This window comes from Pseudophryne corroboree, chromosome 5 (assembly GCF_028390025.1).
Source record: "Pseudophryne corroboree isolate aPseCor3 chromosome 5, aPseCor3.hap2, whole genome shotgun sequence".
Lineage (NCBI taxonomy): Eukaryota > Metazoa > Chordata > Amphibia > Anura > Myobatrachidae > Pseudophryne > Pseudophryne corroboree.
Window position 1 is genome coordinate 283,634,115 of NC_086448.1, and position 20,153 is coordinate 283,654,267.

Below are 20,153 nucleotides of genomic sequence, written 5' to 3' on the forward strand. Positions count from 1 at the left end.
GACAGTCAAAGGAAATGTACCCAGATAAAGTCAATGTGGTGGTGCACCCTGAGTCAAAAAGTAATACTAGAGAGAGTAAATAAAGAAGAAGTAAATAATAGAGACTTCTTCTTTATTTACTCTCTACAGGCACAGTCACAGTGACAATGCAGATAATAATTATTTTAGTAGCACAATAAAACTGCACTGTACTATTATATATAACAATGCACGGTCTGAGACCGGATGTATATATCAGAATACTCGTACAATATATTCTGGCACAGGTACACTTGTTCTTAACTAACGCTGTCTTATTATTGACATGTAGAATACTTAAGTGTTTGTAAAACCACGGCGCTGATGTACAGGCGGGTTTACAAAGGAGACCTTGCCCTGCAGTCCCGGAGACCAGTTGCATCTATTTTAGAAAATGGCGCCCAGCGTCTGTCAGGGAGTGAGAGGAGAATGTGAGGCAGCTCCAGGGCAGGAACACCAGCAGTAGATGATGCCCGAAGCTGGGGGAGGGGCTACAGGTCAAGCACCTTCTCCCCTATGCTGGTCCTCACCACCTGGTACTATGGAGTCTTAATAAAGAGGATATTTATATATCTGACCTGTACTCCTATGCCCTGGTGGATATAGTGGGGTCCCTGCTTTGTTACAGTGTCCACGCCAGCGTCGCAGTCCGTCTCTTTAGAATGCGACCGGAACGAAATTTAAGGGCGGGTCCCCCGCCTGGAGGACCCTCTTACCTCCTCCCTTCAGTTGCAGCCATGCGAACCAGGAGAGCGTCTGCGACCGTGTGCCTAGAGCCTGAGCGTCTCCGCCGCAAGTACCCGAGAACAGCGGGAGTATGCGACGCCACTAGGGAAGTGACGGAGCCGCAGCACATAATGTGACCCTGACATGTAAGTGCTACGGCCCTTGAAGTCTTCTAAAAGCTTTTTTCAGGGCTGCCCAATGCAGCCCCCGTTAAGTGACCTGCTTCTGCAGGCACCACCTCGAAACTGAGCTCACAGTGCCTGGAGGCGGGGTTATAGAGGAGGCCCTAATGCATCCTGGGACAGCTAAAGCTTTAACCTGTTGGTGCCTGGATCAAGATCCATCTCTACACCCCAATGTATCCCGAGTACCCTGCTGCAGAAATGGCCCATATACTGATTCATGATAGTGCACTGTATCAATCGCAGCTGCGATTTGTCCGCCTGCAGATGGGACACAGTGTGCAAGTGTAGCAGCCACCCAGAAGTCAACAGACCCAACCACCAGGGCTATCGTAAAATACAACAACAGCATACACATTCACAATGCTTGTAAAGATCTTCCAATACTTGACTGCTTGAAGCGAGTCTTTTGCTACACAGAATGTCTACCTGAACTGATATGCCGGAGCCATGCTCATGGGATCGTATGGAATCGCAGACTGCGCAAAAAACACATGGATAAAATGACTGCGACAAGCCTGCATTTTTCACACTACCTGTTACCTCCCCAAGACTTAGCCAGCATGTCAATCACCCTGTGTGGAGTGAAGCAATGCATGCGGGTTTGCAGAAGTGTTTTTGCACATGTGCAGTGCAATGCATACATTTTTACCAATAATCCCTTGTTTGAAAAAAAAAAAAAAAAAAAAATGGTTTAGCATACATACCATGAATCTGGCCCAATATATCAATAGGACTGTGAAAATGATCCATAAAATAGTTACAACAGGAGTAGTTTTGGATAGATTTACATCCTGCTGCCTCTCAGAACGCGTCCCAGAAGCCTTAGCGCTATTTGCCCAATATATTACCATTACTCGTGTTGTGTGGGCTTTAAATGCCTTAGCTTGAAGGGGCATGACCCTTCTGAGGTCATATTGGAATATATAGTGATTGCTCCCCCCAGATCTAGCAAATCAAGTTCTCTGTCTTTTTTTAATCCACTGGCTGTGGGTAAAAAGATGATAATACAACCTCCTGTTTGATGTGCAATGTAACCTGGTCTTTGTAGATAATTAACGTGGGTCTCTTGTACCATATTACTGCCACCAGTAACACTATCTTCTGCGTCATCCAACTCAGATATGTGTTCAAATGGAGGCCATAATCTCAGCATTTCACAGTAGATTGGGGATTAACTGAGTAGGATCCTAATCACAGCCTGGAATGATTGTTTCAAAAGTCCAAATAAAAGAAATGCATACCTTATGAAAAGTAATACTCAATCCTTGTGAAACAAGTATTCAAGAGAGAGAGGAGATCCTACGCCTCTCTAGGCCACAGCTCCAGCCGTCACTTTCCAACCATTAGGGCTGTAACACACGCGCCGGTTTCTCCCGGATGGCAAAAAGCCAGACAAACTTTGTCCGTCTTTTTGCCATACGGTAGAGTCTTTCACACACAATGGCTTTGAGCCGTGTGTAATGCTGTGCGCATGCGCAGCAGCAGACAAGGCTTGCAAAAAAACTGTTGTGTGTGAAAGCTCACCTTCACACACACGGTCCACTGCCTTCAAAGATGGTACGGCCCGGCAGCCGGACCTTCCAGTGGATATTTCCGGATGCAACCCGGCAGCCGGGCCGGGGCCGTGCAGTGGGAAAGGACCCTACCACTCACACTGATAATTACAATATCGGCACGGGAAAAAGCCATCCGGCCTTTTCCAAGCCGGCGCGTGTGTTTCAGCCCTTACTCCTCAGAACGTACACGGTTCTATTTCTGTGCACTTATCAGCTGTTTATTCTACTTTGCCTCATACAGGCAGACAGAGCAAAGAAGGGCTGTAAAGGTGTATACTCAACCCTGCATAGCCCACAATTCTGTTGTCGTACCCTCACTGAACTTTGCATATGTGAGGATACACCTCTTTAGTTTAACTGCGTTACCCATACTCACATAGGTTCAGTTCCAGAGCACACATCAGGCCACAGATCTTCAGCATCCGTTTCTGTCTAACCAGTCTGAGACATGCTGTAGAACAGGGGTTCCCAGGCACAGTCTTCAAGACACATTAACAGTCCATGTTTTATGGCTATACTGGAGCACAGGTGACTTATTTTAGTACCTCCATTATTTTGATTTAACCATCTGTCCTCAAGAATGGATATCACTATAACCTGGACTGTGAAGCTGGGTACACACTTGCACGATATTGTGCAGATTTGTCCGAACCGGAATGATAAATAGTCCATATCGTGAAGTGTGTATGGCGCGCTCCCACAGGTTGCATGCGAGGTTGTGCGACTGGCCGTGTGGCCAATCGTACAACCTCGCATGTAATGCAATGAATATTGATAAGGTATGGAACAGTGATCCTTTCGTCGCTCATTAATATCGGCTTAGTGTGTACCAGCAATCCCATGAGGAGCAGGGCAGACGTCTAAATCGCCCAGGATATGCACATCTAGTCGCACTAGTGCGGAGGTTCTCAAATGCGGTCCTCAAGGCACCCCAATGGTACAGGATTTAGGTATATCCATGGCTCAGCACAGATGGTTAAATCAAATTGACTGAGGCGCTTATTAAGTCACCTGGGCCCAAGCCATGGATAAACTAAAAACATGGACCATTTGGGTGCCTTGAGGACCGCGTTTGAGAACCTCTCCACTAGTAGGTACCCAGCCTTAGTGTGCCTTGAAGACCAAAGTTGGGAAACACTGCAGTAGGATCACCAGGCTGGAAGCATGGAACCGGCACAACACAATATAGGAGGCCTTTTATTGTATCTTGCATTGTACTGATGTTTTCTCTGACGTCCTAGTGGATGCTGGGAACTCCGTAAGGACCATGGGGAATAGCGGCTCCGCAGGAGACTGGGCACAAAAGTAAAGCTTTAGGACTACCTGGTGTGCACTGGCTCCTCCCCCTATGACCCTCCTCCAAGCCTCAGTTAGATTTTTGTGCCCGGCCGAGAAGGGTGCATTCTAGGAGGCTCTCCTGAGTTTCTTAGTAAAAGTTTAGCAAAACCATGTGGATGGATTCAATAGCATGAACACATTTTATCAATGCATTGGAAAGCAAGACATTATAGATATATATTTAAATATAGAGCAACATTTATTAGTAGAGAGTAAGTACAATTTGAGATGGGTATAACTTCTGTAGTTCGCTGCCAGAAAACCGATGCAGAACAATATGAATGCATTAAACAGTGTCTCTGTAGCCTATGGGATCAACAGTCACGAACTCAAACGATGAGTTACATGTTTTTCATCTGAGCCATGAGCTCCTCCAGACTCTGCTCCGAGTCTTCCACTGTGACTCCGGACGTAGGCTTCTGTGGGCAGAATCACACAGTATTATATCTATATATAATCAGCTATGCAATAAGACATTTTCTATCACTGTACTGGTTATATACAGTATTAGGAAATAAAAAGTTTTCTGTCAGAAGCTGAATAACCAAAGCAGGTTAAGGCACACCATGGAAACCATTCCCATATAACAGTGCTATTCCTATCGTGCAGGTAACCCTGTAAGAATTGCAAATCTCTAAAGAAAGTCAAGTTTAACCTCAATGAGTCTCTAAGAAAGCTAACCCGGTCCTTACCGGATGTGAGCTGTAATGGAGTAAACGTACAAGTATATATCTTGTGTCTGCTTCTTTACATGTGCTGTAAGAGTTTGTACACACATACCTTTTTTAATCAATAGATGTCATAAGTGCAAGTCTGTGGCTATTTGTACATTACAGTGTCCTGTAAAAATAAGAATTTACTCACCGGTAATTCTATTTCTCGTAGTCCGTAGTGGATGCTGGGAACTCCGTAAGGACCATGGGGAATAGCGGGCTCCGAAGGAGACTGGGCACTCTAAGAAAGAATTAGGACTACCTGGTGTGCACTGGCTCCTCCCTCTATGCCCCTCCTCCAGACCTCAGTTAGGGAAACTGTGCCCGGAAGAGCTGACACAATAAGGAAGGGATTTGGAATCCCGGGTAAGACTCATACCAGCTACACCAATCACACCGTACAACTAGTGATACTATATCCAGTTAACAGTATGAACAACAACTGAGCCTCACGAACAGATGGCTCATAACAATAACCCTTTAGTTAGGCAATAACTATATACAAGTATTGCATACAATCCGCACTTGGGATGGGTGCCCAGCATCCACTACGGACTACGAGAAATAGAATTACCGGTGAGTAAATTCTTATTTTCTCTGACGTCCTAGCGGATGCTGGGAACTCCGTAAGGACCATGGGGATTATACCAAAGCTCCCAAACGGGCGGGAGAGTGCGGATGACTCTGCAGCACCGAATGAGCAAACTCAAGGTCCTCCTCAGCCAGGGTATCAAACTTGTAGAATTTTGCAAATGTGTTTGAACCCGACCAAGTAGCAGCTCGGCAAAGTTGTAAAGCCGAGACCCCTCGGGCAGCCGCCCAAGAAGAGCCCACTTTCCTCGTGGAATGGGCTTTTACAGATTTAGGATGCGGCAGTCCAGCCGCAGAATGTGCAAGTTGAATCGTGCTACAGATCCAGCAAGCAATAGTCTGCTTAGAAGCAGGAGCACCCAGCTTGTTGGGTGCATACAGGATAAATAGCGAGTCAGTTTTCCTGACTCCAGCCGTCCTGGAAACATATTTTCAGGGCCCTGACTACGTCCAGTAACTTGGAATCCTCCAAGTCCCGAGTAGCCGCAGGCACCACAATAGGTTGGTTCACATGAAAAGCTGAAACCACCTTAGGAAGGAATTGGGAACGAGTCCTCAATTCCGCCCTATCCATATGAAAAATCAGATAAGGGCTTTTACATGACAAAGCCGCCAATTCTGATACACGCCTGGCCGACGCCAAGGCCAACAGCATGACCACTTTCCACGTGAGGTATTTTAGCTCCACGGTTTTAAGTGGCTCAAACCAATGCGACTTTAGGAAATCCAACACCACGTTGAGATCCCACGGTGCCACTGGAGGCACAAAAGGGGGCTGAATATGCAGCACTTCTTTAACAAAAGTCTGAACTTCAGGCAGTGAAGCCAGTTCTTTTTGGAAGAAAATCGACAGAGCCGAGATCTGGACCTTAATGGAACCCAATTTTAGGCCCCTAGTCACTCCTGACTGTAGGAAGTGCAGAAATTGACCGAGCTGAAATTCCTCCGTTGGGGCCTTCCTGGCCTCACACCAAGCAACATATTTTGGCCATATGCGGTGATAATGTCTTACGGTCACATCTTTCCTAGCTTTAATCAGCGTAGGAATGACTTCCTCCGGAATGCCCTTTTCTTTTAGGATCCGGTGTTCAACCGCCATGCCGTCAAACGCAGCCGCGGTAAGTCTTGGAACAGACAGGGCCCCTGCTGCAGCAGGTCCTGTCTGAGCGGCAGAGCCCATGGGTCCTCTGAGATCATTTCTTGAAGTTCTGGGTACCAAGCTCTTCTTGGCCAATCCGGAACCACAAGTATAGTTCTTACTCCTCTCCTTCTTATTATTCTCAGTACCTTGGGTATGAGAGGCAGAGGAGGGAACACATAAACCGACTGGTACACCCACGGTGTCACTAGAGCGTCCACAGCTAGCGCCTGAGGGTCCCTTGACCTGGCGCAATATCTTTTTAGCTTTTTGTTGAGGCGGGACGCTATCATGTCCACCTGTGGCCTTTCCCAACGGTGTACAATCATTTGGAAGACTTCTGGATGAAGTCCCCACTCTCCCGGGTGGAGGTCGTGCCTGCTGAGGAAGTCTGCTTCCCAGTTGTCCACTCCCGGAATGAACACTGCTGACAGTGCGAACACATGATTTTCCGCCCATCGGAGAATCCTTGTGGCTTCTGCCATCGCCAACCTGCTTCTTGTGCCGCCCTGACGGTTTACATGGGCGACCGCCGTGATGTTGTCTGACTGGATCAGCACCGGCTGGTGTTGAAGCAGGGGTCTTGCCTGACTTAGGGCATTGTAAAAGGCCCTTAGTTCCAGAATATTTATGTGTAGGGAAGTCTCCTGACTCGTCCATAGTCCTAGGAAGTTTCTTCCCTGTGTGACTGCCCCCCAACCTCGAAGGCTGGCATCCGTGGTCACCAGGACCCAGTCCTGTATGCCGAATCTGCGGCCCTCTAGAAGATGAGCACTCTGCAGCCACCACAACAGCGACACCCTGGTCCTTGGAGACCGGGTTATCAGCCGATGCATCTGAAGATGCGATCCGGACCACTTTGGTGCACCGACACCTGTTTTGGTTTTAGGAGGTCTCTGACTAGAGATGACCACTCCCTGGCCTTCTCCTCAGGGAGAAACGCCTTTTTCTGTTCTGTGTCCAGAACCATCCCCAGGAACAGTAGACGCGTTGTAGGAACCAGCTGCGACTTTGGAATATTCAGGATCCAGCCGTGCTGTTGTAGCACTTCCCGAGCTAGTGCTACTCCGATCAACAACTGTTCCCTGGACCTCGCCTTTATAAGGAGATCGTCCAAGTACGGGATAATTATAACTCCCTTTTTTCGAAGGAGTATCATCATTTCGGCCATTACCTTGGTAAATACCCTCGGTGCCGTGGACAGACCAAACGGCAACGTCTGGAATTGGTAATGACAGTCCTGTACCACAAATCTGAGGTACTCCTGGTGAGGAGGGTAAATGGGGACATGCAGGTAAGCATCCTTGATGTCCAGTGATACCATGTAATCCCCTTCGTCCAGGCTTGCAATAACCGCCCTGAGCGATTCCATTTTGAACTTGAACCTTCTTATATAAGTGTTCAAGGATTTCAAATTTAAAATGGGTCTCACCGAACCGTCCGGTTTCGGTACCACAAACATTGTGGAATAGTAACCCCGTCCCTGTTGAAGGAGGGGTACTTTGGTTATCAGAAAAAAAGTAACCAATTAATTGGAAGGGGTGCTCAAGCTGTGGCTCCAATTTGTGAGTGATTAGCAGCTGTCTGAATAGGCTAGTCACACCTATAACATCATACAAACAGGATTAACCAAAAAAATATATAGCGCTGTCATATATTTTTTTGGTACTTTGGTTATCACCTGCTGGGAGTACAGCTTGTGAATCGCCTCCAGCACCGCCTCCCTGTCTGGGGGAGTAGTTGGCAAGGCTGATTTGAGGAGACGTCTCGAATTCCAGCTTGTACCCCTGAGATACCACTTGTAGAATCCAGGGATCCACCCGTGAGCGAACCCACTGGTCGCTGAAGTTCCGGAGACGGGCCCCCACCGCACCTGGCTCCACCTGTGGAGCCCCAGCGTCATGCGGTGGACTTAGAGGAAGCGGGAGAGGACTTTTGTTCCTGGGAACTTGCTGTTTGGTGCAGCTTTTCCCCCTACCTCTGCCTCTGGGCAGAAAGGACGCGCCTTTAACCCGCTTGCCTTTCTGGGGCCGAAAGGACTGTACCTGATAATACGGTGCTTTCTTTGGCTGTGAGGGAACATGGGGTAAAAATGTCGACTTCCCAGCCGTCGCTGTGGAAACGAGGTCCGAGAGACCATCCCCAAACAATTCCTCACCCTTGTAAGGCAAAACCTCCATGTGCCTTTTAGAATCCGCATCACCTGTCCACTGCCGAGTCCATAATACTCTCCTGGCAGAAATGGACATTGCATTTATTCTAGATGCCAGTTGGCAAATATCCCTCTGTGCATCTCTCATGTATAAGACTACGTCTTTAATATGCTCTACAGTTAGCAATATAGTGTCCCTGTCAAGGGTATCAATGTTATCAGACAGGGAATCTGACCACGCAGCTGCAGCACTGCACATCCATGCTGAAGCAATAGCCGGTCTCAGTATAATACCTGAGTGTGTATATACAGACTTCAGGATAGCCTCCTGCTTTCTATCCGCAGGCTCCTTTAGGGCGGCCGTATCCGGAGACGGTAGTGCCACCTTCTTTGACAAGCGTGTGAGCGCTTTATCCACCCTAGGGGATGTCTCCCAACGTATCCTATCCTCTGGCGGGAAAGGGTACGCCCTTAGTAACTTTTTGGAAATTACCAGTTTCTTATCGGGGGAAACCCACGCTTCATCACACACTTCATTTAACTCTTCAGAAGGGGGAAAAACCACAGGTTGCTTTTTCTCCCCAAACATAATACCCTTTTTTGTGGTACCAGGGTTAATGTCAGAAATGTGCAACACATTTTTCATTGCCGTAATCATGTAACGGATGGCCCTATTGGAATGTACACTAGTCTCATCGTCGTCGACACTGGAGTCAGTATCCGTGTCGACATCTGTGTCTGCCATCTGAGGTAGCGGGCGTTTTTGAGCCCCTGATGGCTTTTGAGACGCCTGGGCAGGCACGGACTGAGAAGCCGGCTGTCCCACATCTGCTATGTCATCAAACCTCTTATGTAAGGAGTTGACACTGTCACGTAATTCCTTCCACATATCCATCCACTCAGGTGTCGACCCCGCAGGGGGTGACATCACATTTATCGGCACCTGCTCCGCCTCCACATAAGCCTCCTCATCAAACATGTCGACACAGCCGTACCGACACTCCGCACACACACAGGGAATGCTCTGACTGAGGACAGGACCCCACAAAGTCCTTTGGGGAGACAGAGAGAGAGAGTATGCCAGCACACACCACAGCGCTATAAATCACAGGGATGTACACTATAATTAGTGATTTTACCCTATAGCAGCTATATATATATATATATATATATATATATTAGTATTTGCGCCTAAATTTAGTGCCCCCCCTCTCTTTTTTACCCTATTGAGCCTGGAAACTGCAGGGGAGAGCCTGGGGAGTGTCCTTCCAGCGGAGCTGTGAGAGGAAATGGCGCCAGTGTGCCGACGGAGATAGCCCCGCCCCCTTCACGGCGGACTTCTCCAGCTTTTTTTTATGGATATATGGCAGGGGATTTTACACATATATAGTCTTAATGACTATATTATGTGTATTTTTTGCCAATGTAAGGTAATCTTATTGCAGCCCAGGGCGCCCCCCCCCCCAGCGCCCTGCACCCATCAGTGACCGGAGTGTGAGGTGTGCATGGGGAGCAATGGCGCACAGCTGCAGTGCTGTGCGCTACCTTAATGAAGACCGGAGTCTTCAGCCGCCGATTTCCTGGACGTTCTTCTTGCTTCTGGCTCTGCAAGGGGGACGGCGGCGCGGCTCCGGGACCGGACGACCGAGGCTGGGCCTGTGTTTGATCCCTCTGGAGCTAATGGTGTCCAGAAGCCTAGAAGCCCAAGCTAGCTGCAAGCAGGTAGGTTCGCTTCTCTCCCCTAAGTCCCTCATAGCAGGGAGTCTGTTGCCAGCAGATCTCACTGAAAATAAAAAGCCTAAATATACTTTCTTTTTCTAGAAGCTCAGGAGAGCCCCTAGTGTGCATCCAGCTCGAGCCGGGCACAGATTCTAACTGAGGTCTGGAGGAGGGGCATAGAGGGAGGAGCCAGTGCACACCAGGTAGTCCTAAATCTTTCTTAGAGTGCCCAGTCTCCTTCGGAGCCCGCTATTCCCCATGGTCCTTACGGAGTTCCCAGCATCCACTAGGACGTCAGAGAAAAGTCATGTTTACATGTAATCTGCACAATGCAATGTAGTTTTCTGTGTATGTACGAGTGCAACTTGCTGCTAGACTGCATATGTGTCCGTGTGATAATGTTACTATCGCTTTCCCTATGTCTGCAAATAATCATAAAATAATACATTAGAACATATATTTGTTGTTTATTTCTACATTTGAATGGCAGCCCCCATGTGTAGGTGCCAGCATGTATAGATCGCCCCCTCCCCCTAAAATTGTGACTGGCCAAAACCAGGACGGTTGGGAGGTATGCAGTGATGCATTAGATGGCACATACAAGGACAACATGCATGGAGTTACTACTGAGGCAGGGATGGTGTGCACAGCGCAGATAGACATATGCTTTACATACAAAAAGGTAGCATTCGCTGCACAGCAATTAAACACATAGGGGTGAATTTACTAAGATGGGAGTTATATTTAAGATGGGATCTTACCCATAGCAATCAATCAGATTCTACTTCTCATTTATTTAGCACCTTCTAGAAGATAATACCTGGAATCTGATTGGTTGCTATGGGCAACATTCCATCTGAAATAGAACTTCCATCGTAGTAAATGTACCCCATACATAGGGCTTACATGGAGACAAGGGATGAAGAGTTGTCAATAGACTTATTATTAAAACAACTAGCATGCTGAAATTACTCCCTCCGATGTAACAGAAATGCATATAGTAGGTGCTTAAGTACCCAAAGAGCTGGCACTTATGTAACCAGATGTTGTTCAGTTATAAACATGCAGTGATATAGCAGAGACTGAATGCCCCGGCCTTCCTTGCAGCAGGGTGCTTCTCCAGGCAACCTACAAGGGAGAAAGGTGGGTGCACTAGTCACACACCCCTCGCTGCGGCCCTGCAAATATGGTTGGCCTTACCAAACCTGAAATGTTGACTACACTTAATTTACATGCATGTTGCCTGCCCAAATACTGCAGTCATGTTTGTAACCATACACAATGTGTTATATATATTTACTGATTTAGATGGCTAGTTTGGTAACCCTAGACACAGATTACGTCTACACAGCACATACAGTACAGATCTAGTGTTAACGCTACTCATCTATGTCATTTGAGCAGGACGCTGCGCCTTGCCCATTTTATAAACATCAAATATGCTCTGCCCTTTTCCAGAGCACCACGGATGCAGGCGATTACTGCCACTGTATGACATATTGATGTGTATCCTGCTTGATCATCCCGATCCATTCCTTCTCTCTGTGTGTGGGCAACCATAACGTATTAGCCCAATGACTAAGGTCTACTCCCCCACCATAGCTATCTTGCTGTAAGCAATAAGCCTGCTCTTATCAAAGATCCCCCTACTAGCTGCGTCCAGGGGGAACATTCTAAAGATCTTATAAGAAAACAAACATAAAATAGTACCTGTGTACTTTTCAGTCTTGCCTGTATGGAATGTGGACATACAAAACATATCCTGTGCATAATGATAGGAAATACTCGTTATCATACCGTTATTGGAATTGTATATGCCACAGTGATTCCCTCTGGCAGCTCAGGGATCGGTCCAGAAGCCTCTTTCAGCTCTTCTTCTGAGACCTCTGACACCAACTCAATGCCTAGGAAATCAATATACCTGTACTGTTAGAACGGTAGATAATGGAACATTCAGGAATTACACCATACACACTGCAGTTACAGTATGTTGGCCTACTGGTATTGAGCACAAATGATAGTAACTGGACAGCTCCGCGGATCAGCGCACTTACATAGCGTTAGGTATGTTTTTCTTCCATGGGAGAACAAATGAAACAATACATTACTGGCCTTGTTATTGCCAATGGAATGGAATTTCCAGATGAATGTTTGAAAATGAAGGACATGGGTATATTTTTAACCTACAAAGAAATGTGACTAATATATACGTATCCAAGTGGACAGGTGCAATATCAGTCACTGCACGCAGATCAGATTTTCTATTTATGCAAATTGACAAACTATTTTCCAACAATCTCATGCACTTTACTAGCCTTCAGCTGCGTAGGCTCTTTGATAGAATAAAATATCACACACTACTGTCCGAGGAGATGTTGACTCCACACCTCAGTCACACGCAAAGCAGCACATGTGCAATCTGTCGCAATGTGTATACATATGGGCCATTCAGTCGCATTGCCACTTGTGGCTACATGGGTGGAAATTGGCTGCAATTGGGCATCCACACATAGGATAGGTTTGCAGTGGGATATTCAGAGCCTATTCTGCAAGTATAGGTGCAAATACACACCCATAGTGGTGACAGGTACTCTACTTTCACAAGTGGATGTATAGGACAGTGCAGCTGCATTGATGTTGCCAATTCTGAATACAAGCAGAGATTTGTATCTATTGTGCGACTCTGGATAAGGTTCACAATGAGGAATTTTAACTTCAATGACAATAGTGCGGAGACAAAATTAGGGTAATTACAGTTTTATACACTGGCACTGCTGGTGTAAGTGTGTATGAGGAAATGGTTGGTATAACTGTCTGGCGAACGGCTGTTATGGCACAGCTAGGATTTATTTTGTGAGGATGCATAGGGATGGAAGCTTCAATAAGAACTGAGGCTTTAATATTATAAAGGCACAAGAGAAAGAAGAATAAATTGGGGTAGCAGAGGCCTAAAATTATTGTCTTTTAATATATGGCACCACAAGAGTTGCTGTCCATGGGCAAATGACATAAATAAATTGGTATACAGTGAATTGTATAGACAGATACAGGCAAACAACAAACAGATACAGAATGACAACCCACAAAATACATAAATACATAACAAGGAAAGGGGACAATGCTAGCAAGAGATTACATTGTAAGGTAAATGGAGGGGATGTAATGAGAGAGCAGGAATGTGTTTGATAACCCAGATCAGCACAATTTGGCAAATCACTTGTTTGGTGTCACTGCTCATTGACCAGGCTGTTCTTTATGAGGCACTGTTACTTCAGATGGATTAGAATCTAAGTTGATAAACTCCTACACAAATGAAAGTGCAATGTACTGCAAGATAAGGTAGATTCAAATGACTTTGCAAGCCGATTCTGCTTGCGCCTCCATAGGCTGCAAGAAAAATCATCCTCAGTCACTTAGCAAACCTCTAGAACAGGGCCTGGCGGCTTCCATGCTTAACTGAAATAAGGGAAGATATACTAAGCAGTGATAGACGTGGAGAAGTTGCCCATGGCAACCATTCAGCTGCTTTGTATACTTTTATAGTATGCAAATTATAAATGTTACGTCAGTGCTAAGTGGTTGCCATAGGCAACTTCTCCACTGGCTCACTTCTTCACTATTATTACTGCTTAGTACATCTCCCCCGTAGTCTATAACTGAATCCAATAATGCATCGGATCATACCCCACTTAAATGTTAGTTTGCACTTCAGTTTAATAAATGTAGATATGGCTTCTGTTCTTACCCCAGTCATTATTCTCGTGTACAACCGGCAACACTTCTTCAGCTACAGCTTCTGGTATCGGTTTTGCAGCTTCTTTTAACTGGATAATGAAATACAGTCACTGTGCATGATAGCCATAATGTATTTCTGAATTGATAGGGTAAATTAAGCTCTTAGCATACTTGCAAGCAGTTTATTGTCCACCGGGGACACAGGGATCACGATAGGTATAGGTTTTGTGCTGAAAACAATTACATTTCTTTAACCAGGCAGCACAGGATCACTTTTCCCTATACCCTGCCCCCAGCTTAAAAGGACCAGTTCAGTTAACAAGCCCTAGGCAAGGAGCAATAGGAAGGAGAAGGATGAACTGCACACACACAGATCACACATTTATAGCGATGGTGAAAGGAGGAACCGATTATAGTGCTAAAGAATCCTGCATGCCAGTGGCGTCAGGGTCGGCATCCTGTGTCCCCCATGGACTACAATAAAAATTATTTAAAAGCTTTATAGGACAAAAATCCCCTTTTCTCATTCATCCATGGGGTACACACTGACCACGATGGGGCATCCCAAAGCTATCTAAGGGAGTAGATGCTCCTGTGCACTGAGAACTCTACAGCTGAAACCCACATCTTTGAAGGTGAAGGCATCAAAAGGAATAGAATTGAACATATGAGCAGAGGACCACATAGCTGCATTACAAATTTGGTCTGCAGAGGCAGCATGCCAAGCTGCCTAAGAAGTGCCCACTGTCCTTGTGGAATATGCACACCCAGAGGCATGGGCTGGAAAGTCCACCAGGAAATAGGCATGGCAGATAGTAAGTCAAAGCCACCTATCTAAAGTCTGCATAGTGGCCGGCCAGCTTCGTTTAAGTCATGCAGAAAGGAGAGGGAATCAGATCTCCTCCAGTCCCAGGTTTTGTCTACATAAATCCAGAGGGCCCTCACAACGTCCGAGGAGGCCTGTTCTGGAGAAGCATTGGGTATACATGGAACCACAAATTCCTGGGTGATGTGGAACCAGGACACAACCTTCAGAATGTAACCCTGACAATCCGAAAGATGGCTCGGTCAGGAGAGAAAACCAGAAAAGGAGAGCGACAGGACAAAGCACCCAAATCAGACACTCTCTGGGCCGGAACAATTGCAGGGAGGAAAACGTCTTCTATGTAATTCAGCAAAGGAGACCCTGCAGGACCTATGATTAGTTTCATGGAGCCACCGGTGGAACAAAAGGAGGCGGCACATGGAGAACTCCTTGCATAAAGGTCTGTACATCCAGCTTAAGCGACACCTTATGCTAGAAAAGGGCAGGAAGCGCTGAAATCTGTACCTTAAAAGATGAAAGTCCGAGGCCCAAATCCAGACCCATCTGTAGAAAAGACAGGATCTGGAATAGACAGAAGGACCCAGGGTTGAAACCCTTGAGCTACACACCAATCGAAATAAGTTATCCAAATCCTGTGGTGGATCCTAGCTGAGGAAGGCTTCTTCGTGTGAAGCATAGTATGGATCATGGACAGGAAGAACAGTTTAGCTCTTAGGAAGGATGTCACAAGAGCCACCCTGTCAAAGCGATATTAGCCAGATCCAGATGCAAGCACATGTCTTGAGACAGAAGATCCGGCCAGAGATGAAGAGGCCATAGGGCAGTGATGGCTAACCTTGACACTCCAGCTGTTGTTGAACTACACATCCCAGCATGCCCTGCATCAATTTAACATAACCAAATAACAAAACTGTAGCAGGGCATGCTGGGATATGTAGTTCAACAACAGCTGGAGTGTCAAGGTTAGCCATCACTGCCATAGGGTGTCGATGGAGAGACTAAAAAGCTTGGAATACAAAACTTTACGCAGCCAATCTGGAGCAATGAGGATCATGGTTACACTCTCCCAACTTCAAATTGCGAAGAATCCGTGGAATCTTTGAAATTGGAGGACAGATGTAGACTGGAGTATACGACTCACCTTGCTCATTGAACCTGGACTGTGGGTGCCGCCCTGATGATTTATGTATGCGTTTACGGTCGCAGTGTCTGATTGCAATCGGGCTGATGGTCAGACCGAATTCCCTTTGGGCCGCACCATGGTGGTCATTCCGAGTTGATCGCAGCCAGCAACTTTTTGCTGCTGCTGCAATCAATAGTCCACGCCCATGGGGGAGTGTATTTTAGCTTAGCAGGGCTGCGATCGCTTGTGCAGCCCTGCTAAGCTAAAAAAAATTCAAGAAAAACTAGACTAGGGCTGGACATACTTACCCTGTGCGATGGATCCAGCGATGCTGGGCCCGGCTTTGATGTCACTCCTCCGCCCTCCGTTGTCCTGGACACGCCTGCGTTTTACTCACCACTTCCTTGAAAATGGTCTCCGCCAGTCCACGCCTCCTTCTTGTCAATCTTCTTAGCGGTCGCCGCTGCGATCGCTTCCGTCGTATGCCGCGACGTAACCCGGCGACCCGTCGCTGGGCAACGTTGCGCACGCGTACAGTGGACGCCGCGCATGCGCATTCTGCATCCGTTCGCACTGCAGCGAAAAACCGCTGTGTGCGAACGGGTCAGAATGACCCCCCCATGCCTGATTGACTGTACACACGAGCAAGATTTAATGAAAGATTGAACTGAGTGAATGAAAGACACTGTTCCTTATTTTATTAATATGCACCAGGTCGCTGCATTATCTTCCGATTGGCCATGCTGCACGGCCCACTGGAAGGTATCGCATGCAACGTGCGGGAGCGAGCAATCGCAGCTACACACTGTATGATCCAGCCTATAGGTCGTTCCGATTCAACAAGAAACGACATCTTTCAGGTGTGTACTCACCCTAAGAGAAAAGTCAACAGCAGTAGACAGAAAGTATAGAGGCTACTAAAGAACTCCTATACACCTTGAAATAACACAGGCACACAGAAACACTCAATGCTAAATTAGAAGAAACGGGCAATATATTGCTCAACAAACCAGCCCCAACAGGGCAGGAAGGAGCTAAATGTATAACCTGACAGTGGTGTGAGGTATACAGGAAAACAGAAGCCCAGGTCTCTCTCAAGTTCAGCAGAGGCAGGCAGGGAGCCGCCATACATGATCCCAGATGCGCAGGCTGCAGTGAGCTGGGGAGCCTGGCTAGGGACACAGGTGCAGATGTATTAACCTGGAGAAGGTATAAGGAAGTGATAAACCAGTGATATGTGCAAGGTGATAAAGGCACCAGCCAATCAGCTCCAAAATGTAAATTAACAGTTAGGATCTGATTGGCTTGTGCCTTTATCACCTTGCACATATCACTGGTTTATCACTTCCTTATGCCTTCTCCAGGTTAATACATCTGCCCCACAGACTTTGTTGCTAGCACTCTGTCCACCAGGCAGGAGAATAATGGAGCAGTGGTTGGGGAGTCTAGGATACGGTTCTGCCGCCCACTCAGTTGTACAAAAGAAAGTAAATCTAAGATTTAAAAAAAGTAAAGGAGGCCAAAAAAAAAAATCTCCCTAAAAAGTGTGCCCTTGCTGCAGGCACCAAACTGAAACTGGTCCTCTAGGCTGGGAGAGGGAGCCTGTGCTGCTGGATAAAGAAATGCAACTGTTTGGCCATGCCTATTGGAGCTTAATACATAACTTGTCTACCACAGGAACATTTTTGTCAGAAGTTAATTAAATCTATCATGTTTGTATTTCAGGCTTCTTACCTTAAATTCTTTCTGCCGTTGTTTGCAGTACTTGTCATCACAGTCGGGGTTGGGTTTCAAGGCCATGGTTGGGAAAAAATCCTGCATGGCATTGTATCCCAGGTAGAAACTCACTGTGCCGAAATTCAAGAGATACCTACAGTATAAAGAACAGGCTAGTGAACCACCACTATGGTAAGACCATGGGGGTTTATTCAGAGTTGTTAGCAAACCAAAAATGTTAGCAATTGGACAAAACCATGTTGAAGTGCAGGTGGGGTAGATGTAACATGTGCAAAGAGTGTTAGATTTGGGTGGATTATATTGTTTCTGTGCAGGGTAAATACTACATGCTTTTTCTGCTGCGGGGTACACTGGGCTCCACAAGTCTGGACAATGGGGTGTAGAGTAGGATCTTGATCCGAGGCACCAACAGGCTCAAAGCTTTGACTGTTCCCAGAATGCACAGCGCCGCCTCCTCTATAACCCCGCCTCCCAGCACAGGAGCTCAGTTTGTCAGTTGGTGCTGCAGTAAGCAGTCACTTAACAGAGGGGCTGCTCCAGGCAGCACTAAGAAAAGCTTTTTATGAGGTAAAAAGTGAAGACTTCAAGGGCAGCAGCGGTGGTAAATGTCTTCTGACATTCTCTGCTGCAGCTCCAGCTCTCCCCAGCGGCGCTGTACACTCCCGAGCCCTTGTTGCCGGGTACCTACAGCGGAGGCTCCGGTTTACTTCACGTTAGGCACACACGTCTGGGGCTCTCCAGGATCGTGTGGCCGCGCTTCGGGAGGTGGTAAGTGGGTCCCGCTCGCGGGCCACGGTCTTTATCGCAATCCGGCACGGTCAGTGGGAGGCGGGCCGCACGCACTGGCGGTGGACACTGTGGATACAGGCGATCCCACTAGATCACCAGGGCATGGGCGCGCAGGTCAGATTTTCTCTTAAAACCGATTTTAATATCGCCCATAGTACCCGGTGGTTTTGCCAGCAAGGGGGATAAGGCTTAGACCTGAAGCCCCTCCCCCAGCCCCAGGGCGCCATTTCCAGCAAGTGTTCCAGCCCTGGAGCTGCATCTCTGTCTTTCCTCACTCCCTGTCAGTGTCTGCGGCGCCATTACTCCTCAGCTCACTGTTCCTGGGTCTGCTTGGGCAAATCCTCCTATGTAAAGCCGCCTGGTTGTCAGTGCTGTGACTTTACATGACACTTGTATTCTACCTGCCTTTTTAGTCAGTGTTAGTAAGAAAGAGTGCATTAAGTCAGGGGTTTATAGTACAATTACCCTGTGATATACCATCCAGTTTCTTACTGTGTAGTGTTGGGTGTGGTTCATCAAATCGACAGTGTCTAGGTCGACAATGTTTAGGTCGACCACTATAGGTCGACAGTCACTAGGTCGACATGGATGGAAGGTCGACAGGGTTTCTAGGTCGACAGGTCTAAAGGTCGACAGGAGGATTTTTTTTTTGGGTGTCGCTTTCTTCGTAGAGTGACCGGGATCCCAAATTAGTGCACCGCGCTCGCTCGCCATGCTTCGGGCATGGTGCCTTCGCTCCGCTACCGCTTCGCTCGGCACTCTTTACCGTTCCAATCGTAGTCCACGTGGATTGTTAAGTATGAAAAAATTCAAAAAAAGAAAAAAAAATGTGAAAAACTTGTCGACCTTTAGACCTGTCGACCAAGCACATGTCGACCTTCCATCCATGTCGACCTAGTGACTGTCGACCTATAGTGGTCGACCTAAACATTGTCGATCTTCAGACCAGATCCCGTAGTGTTATATCTATTGACTATATAGCTGTGTAAGCTAGTCCAGTGCAGTATTATTGTCTGTAATAACCTTTGCACTGTACAAACTGTGACTATTTGTGTGTGCATTGATAGCTGAGTGGTGTCCATCTCGTGTCTTTCACTCAACTTGCTATCCCTATATTCTATAACCTGAGGGGGCTTGGTGCGTCAGGTGTTATTTAATATAGGATTTTCACAAAGATATACTGTATTACGTATTTTTCTCTGTGATTTAGTCACCATATCTCTCCTTTATCTCTGCTGGTGCTGACTACACTGCGCAGGGGTTTGGGTTTAGGGATATAGTGCTGCTAATAATTGTACTGTGTTACCTCATACTGCAAGTTATATCATGTCTGCTTCTGAGGGTAACGGTTCTGGGGCGGAACACACTGCTGGTGTTGCTGAAGCCACAGGCACATATGGGGAGAATATAGCAGCTGTGGGCTCTGGTCCTGGGGGCTCCTTGCCCCCCAGCGGGACTGTGGCAACGGAGGCACATACTGACCCTCCGTGGGCCGCTTTTTCCACGCTTCTGCATACGCTAGTTCATAAACACCTCCTATGGGACCCCCAATGCCGGTACATCCGTATATGGTCCCTGCAGCTAACCCACCGTGGGCGGACGATTTATCTGCTCAATTAAAGAAGTTGAACCAGTCCCTGACTACTAAAAAGTCTGACCAACGCTCGCCTAAGTCCAAGAGGTTCTCTAAGCGAGCGCTCGTCTCCTCACAATCCACTGCTGTCACGGACACCTCGTCTGATGAAGACAGCACATACACTGACCCCACAGGTTCTGACTCAGATACGGCTGATGGGGAGGGTAGTTC

At 47.1% G+C, this 20,153-nt stretch overlaps 1 protein-coding gene across 2 annotated transcripts in view; it reads right to left on the minus strand.

Annotated features, from left to right (window-relative positions):
- Window positions 1–3,999: 3,999 nt before the first annotated feature.
- The window catches only part of UBA5 (ubiquitin like modifier activating enzyme 5), a 96,013-nt gene continuing 79,859 nt past the window's right edge, over window positions 4,000–20,153 (minus strand). For both annotated transcript variants that reach the window (XM_063922386.1, XM_063922387.1), the window contains 4 exons: window positions 17,555–17,690; window positions 13,882–13,960; window positions 11,934–12,040; window positions 4,000–4,242 (listed from right to left, as the gene is read on the minus strand). In XM_063922386.1, the coding sequence (XP_063778456.1) occupies window positions 4,165–4,242; window positions 11,934–12,040; window positions 13,882–13,960; window positions 17,555–17,690 (400 nt within the window). In that variant the 3' untranslated portion in view covers window positions 4,000–4,164. The remainder of the gene's footprint in view (window positions 4,243–11,933; window positions 12,041–13,881; window positions 13,961–17,554; window positions 17,691–20,153) is intronic.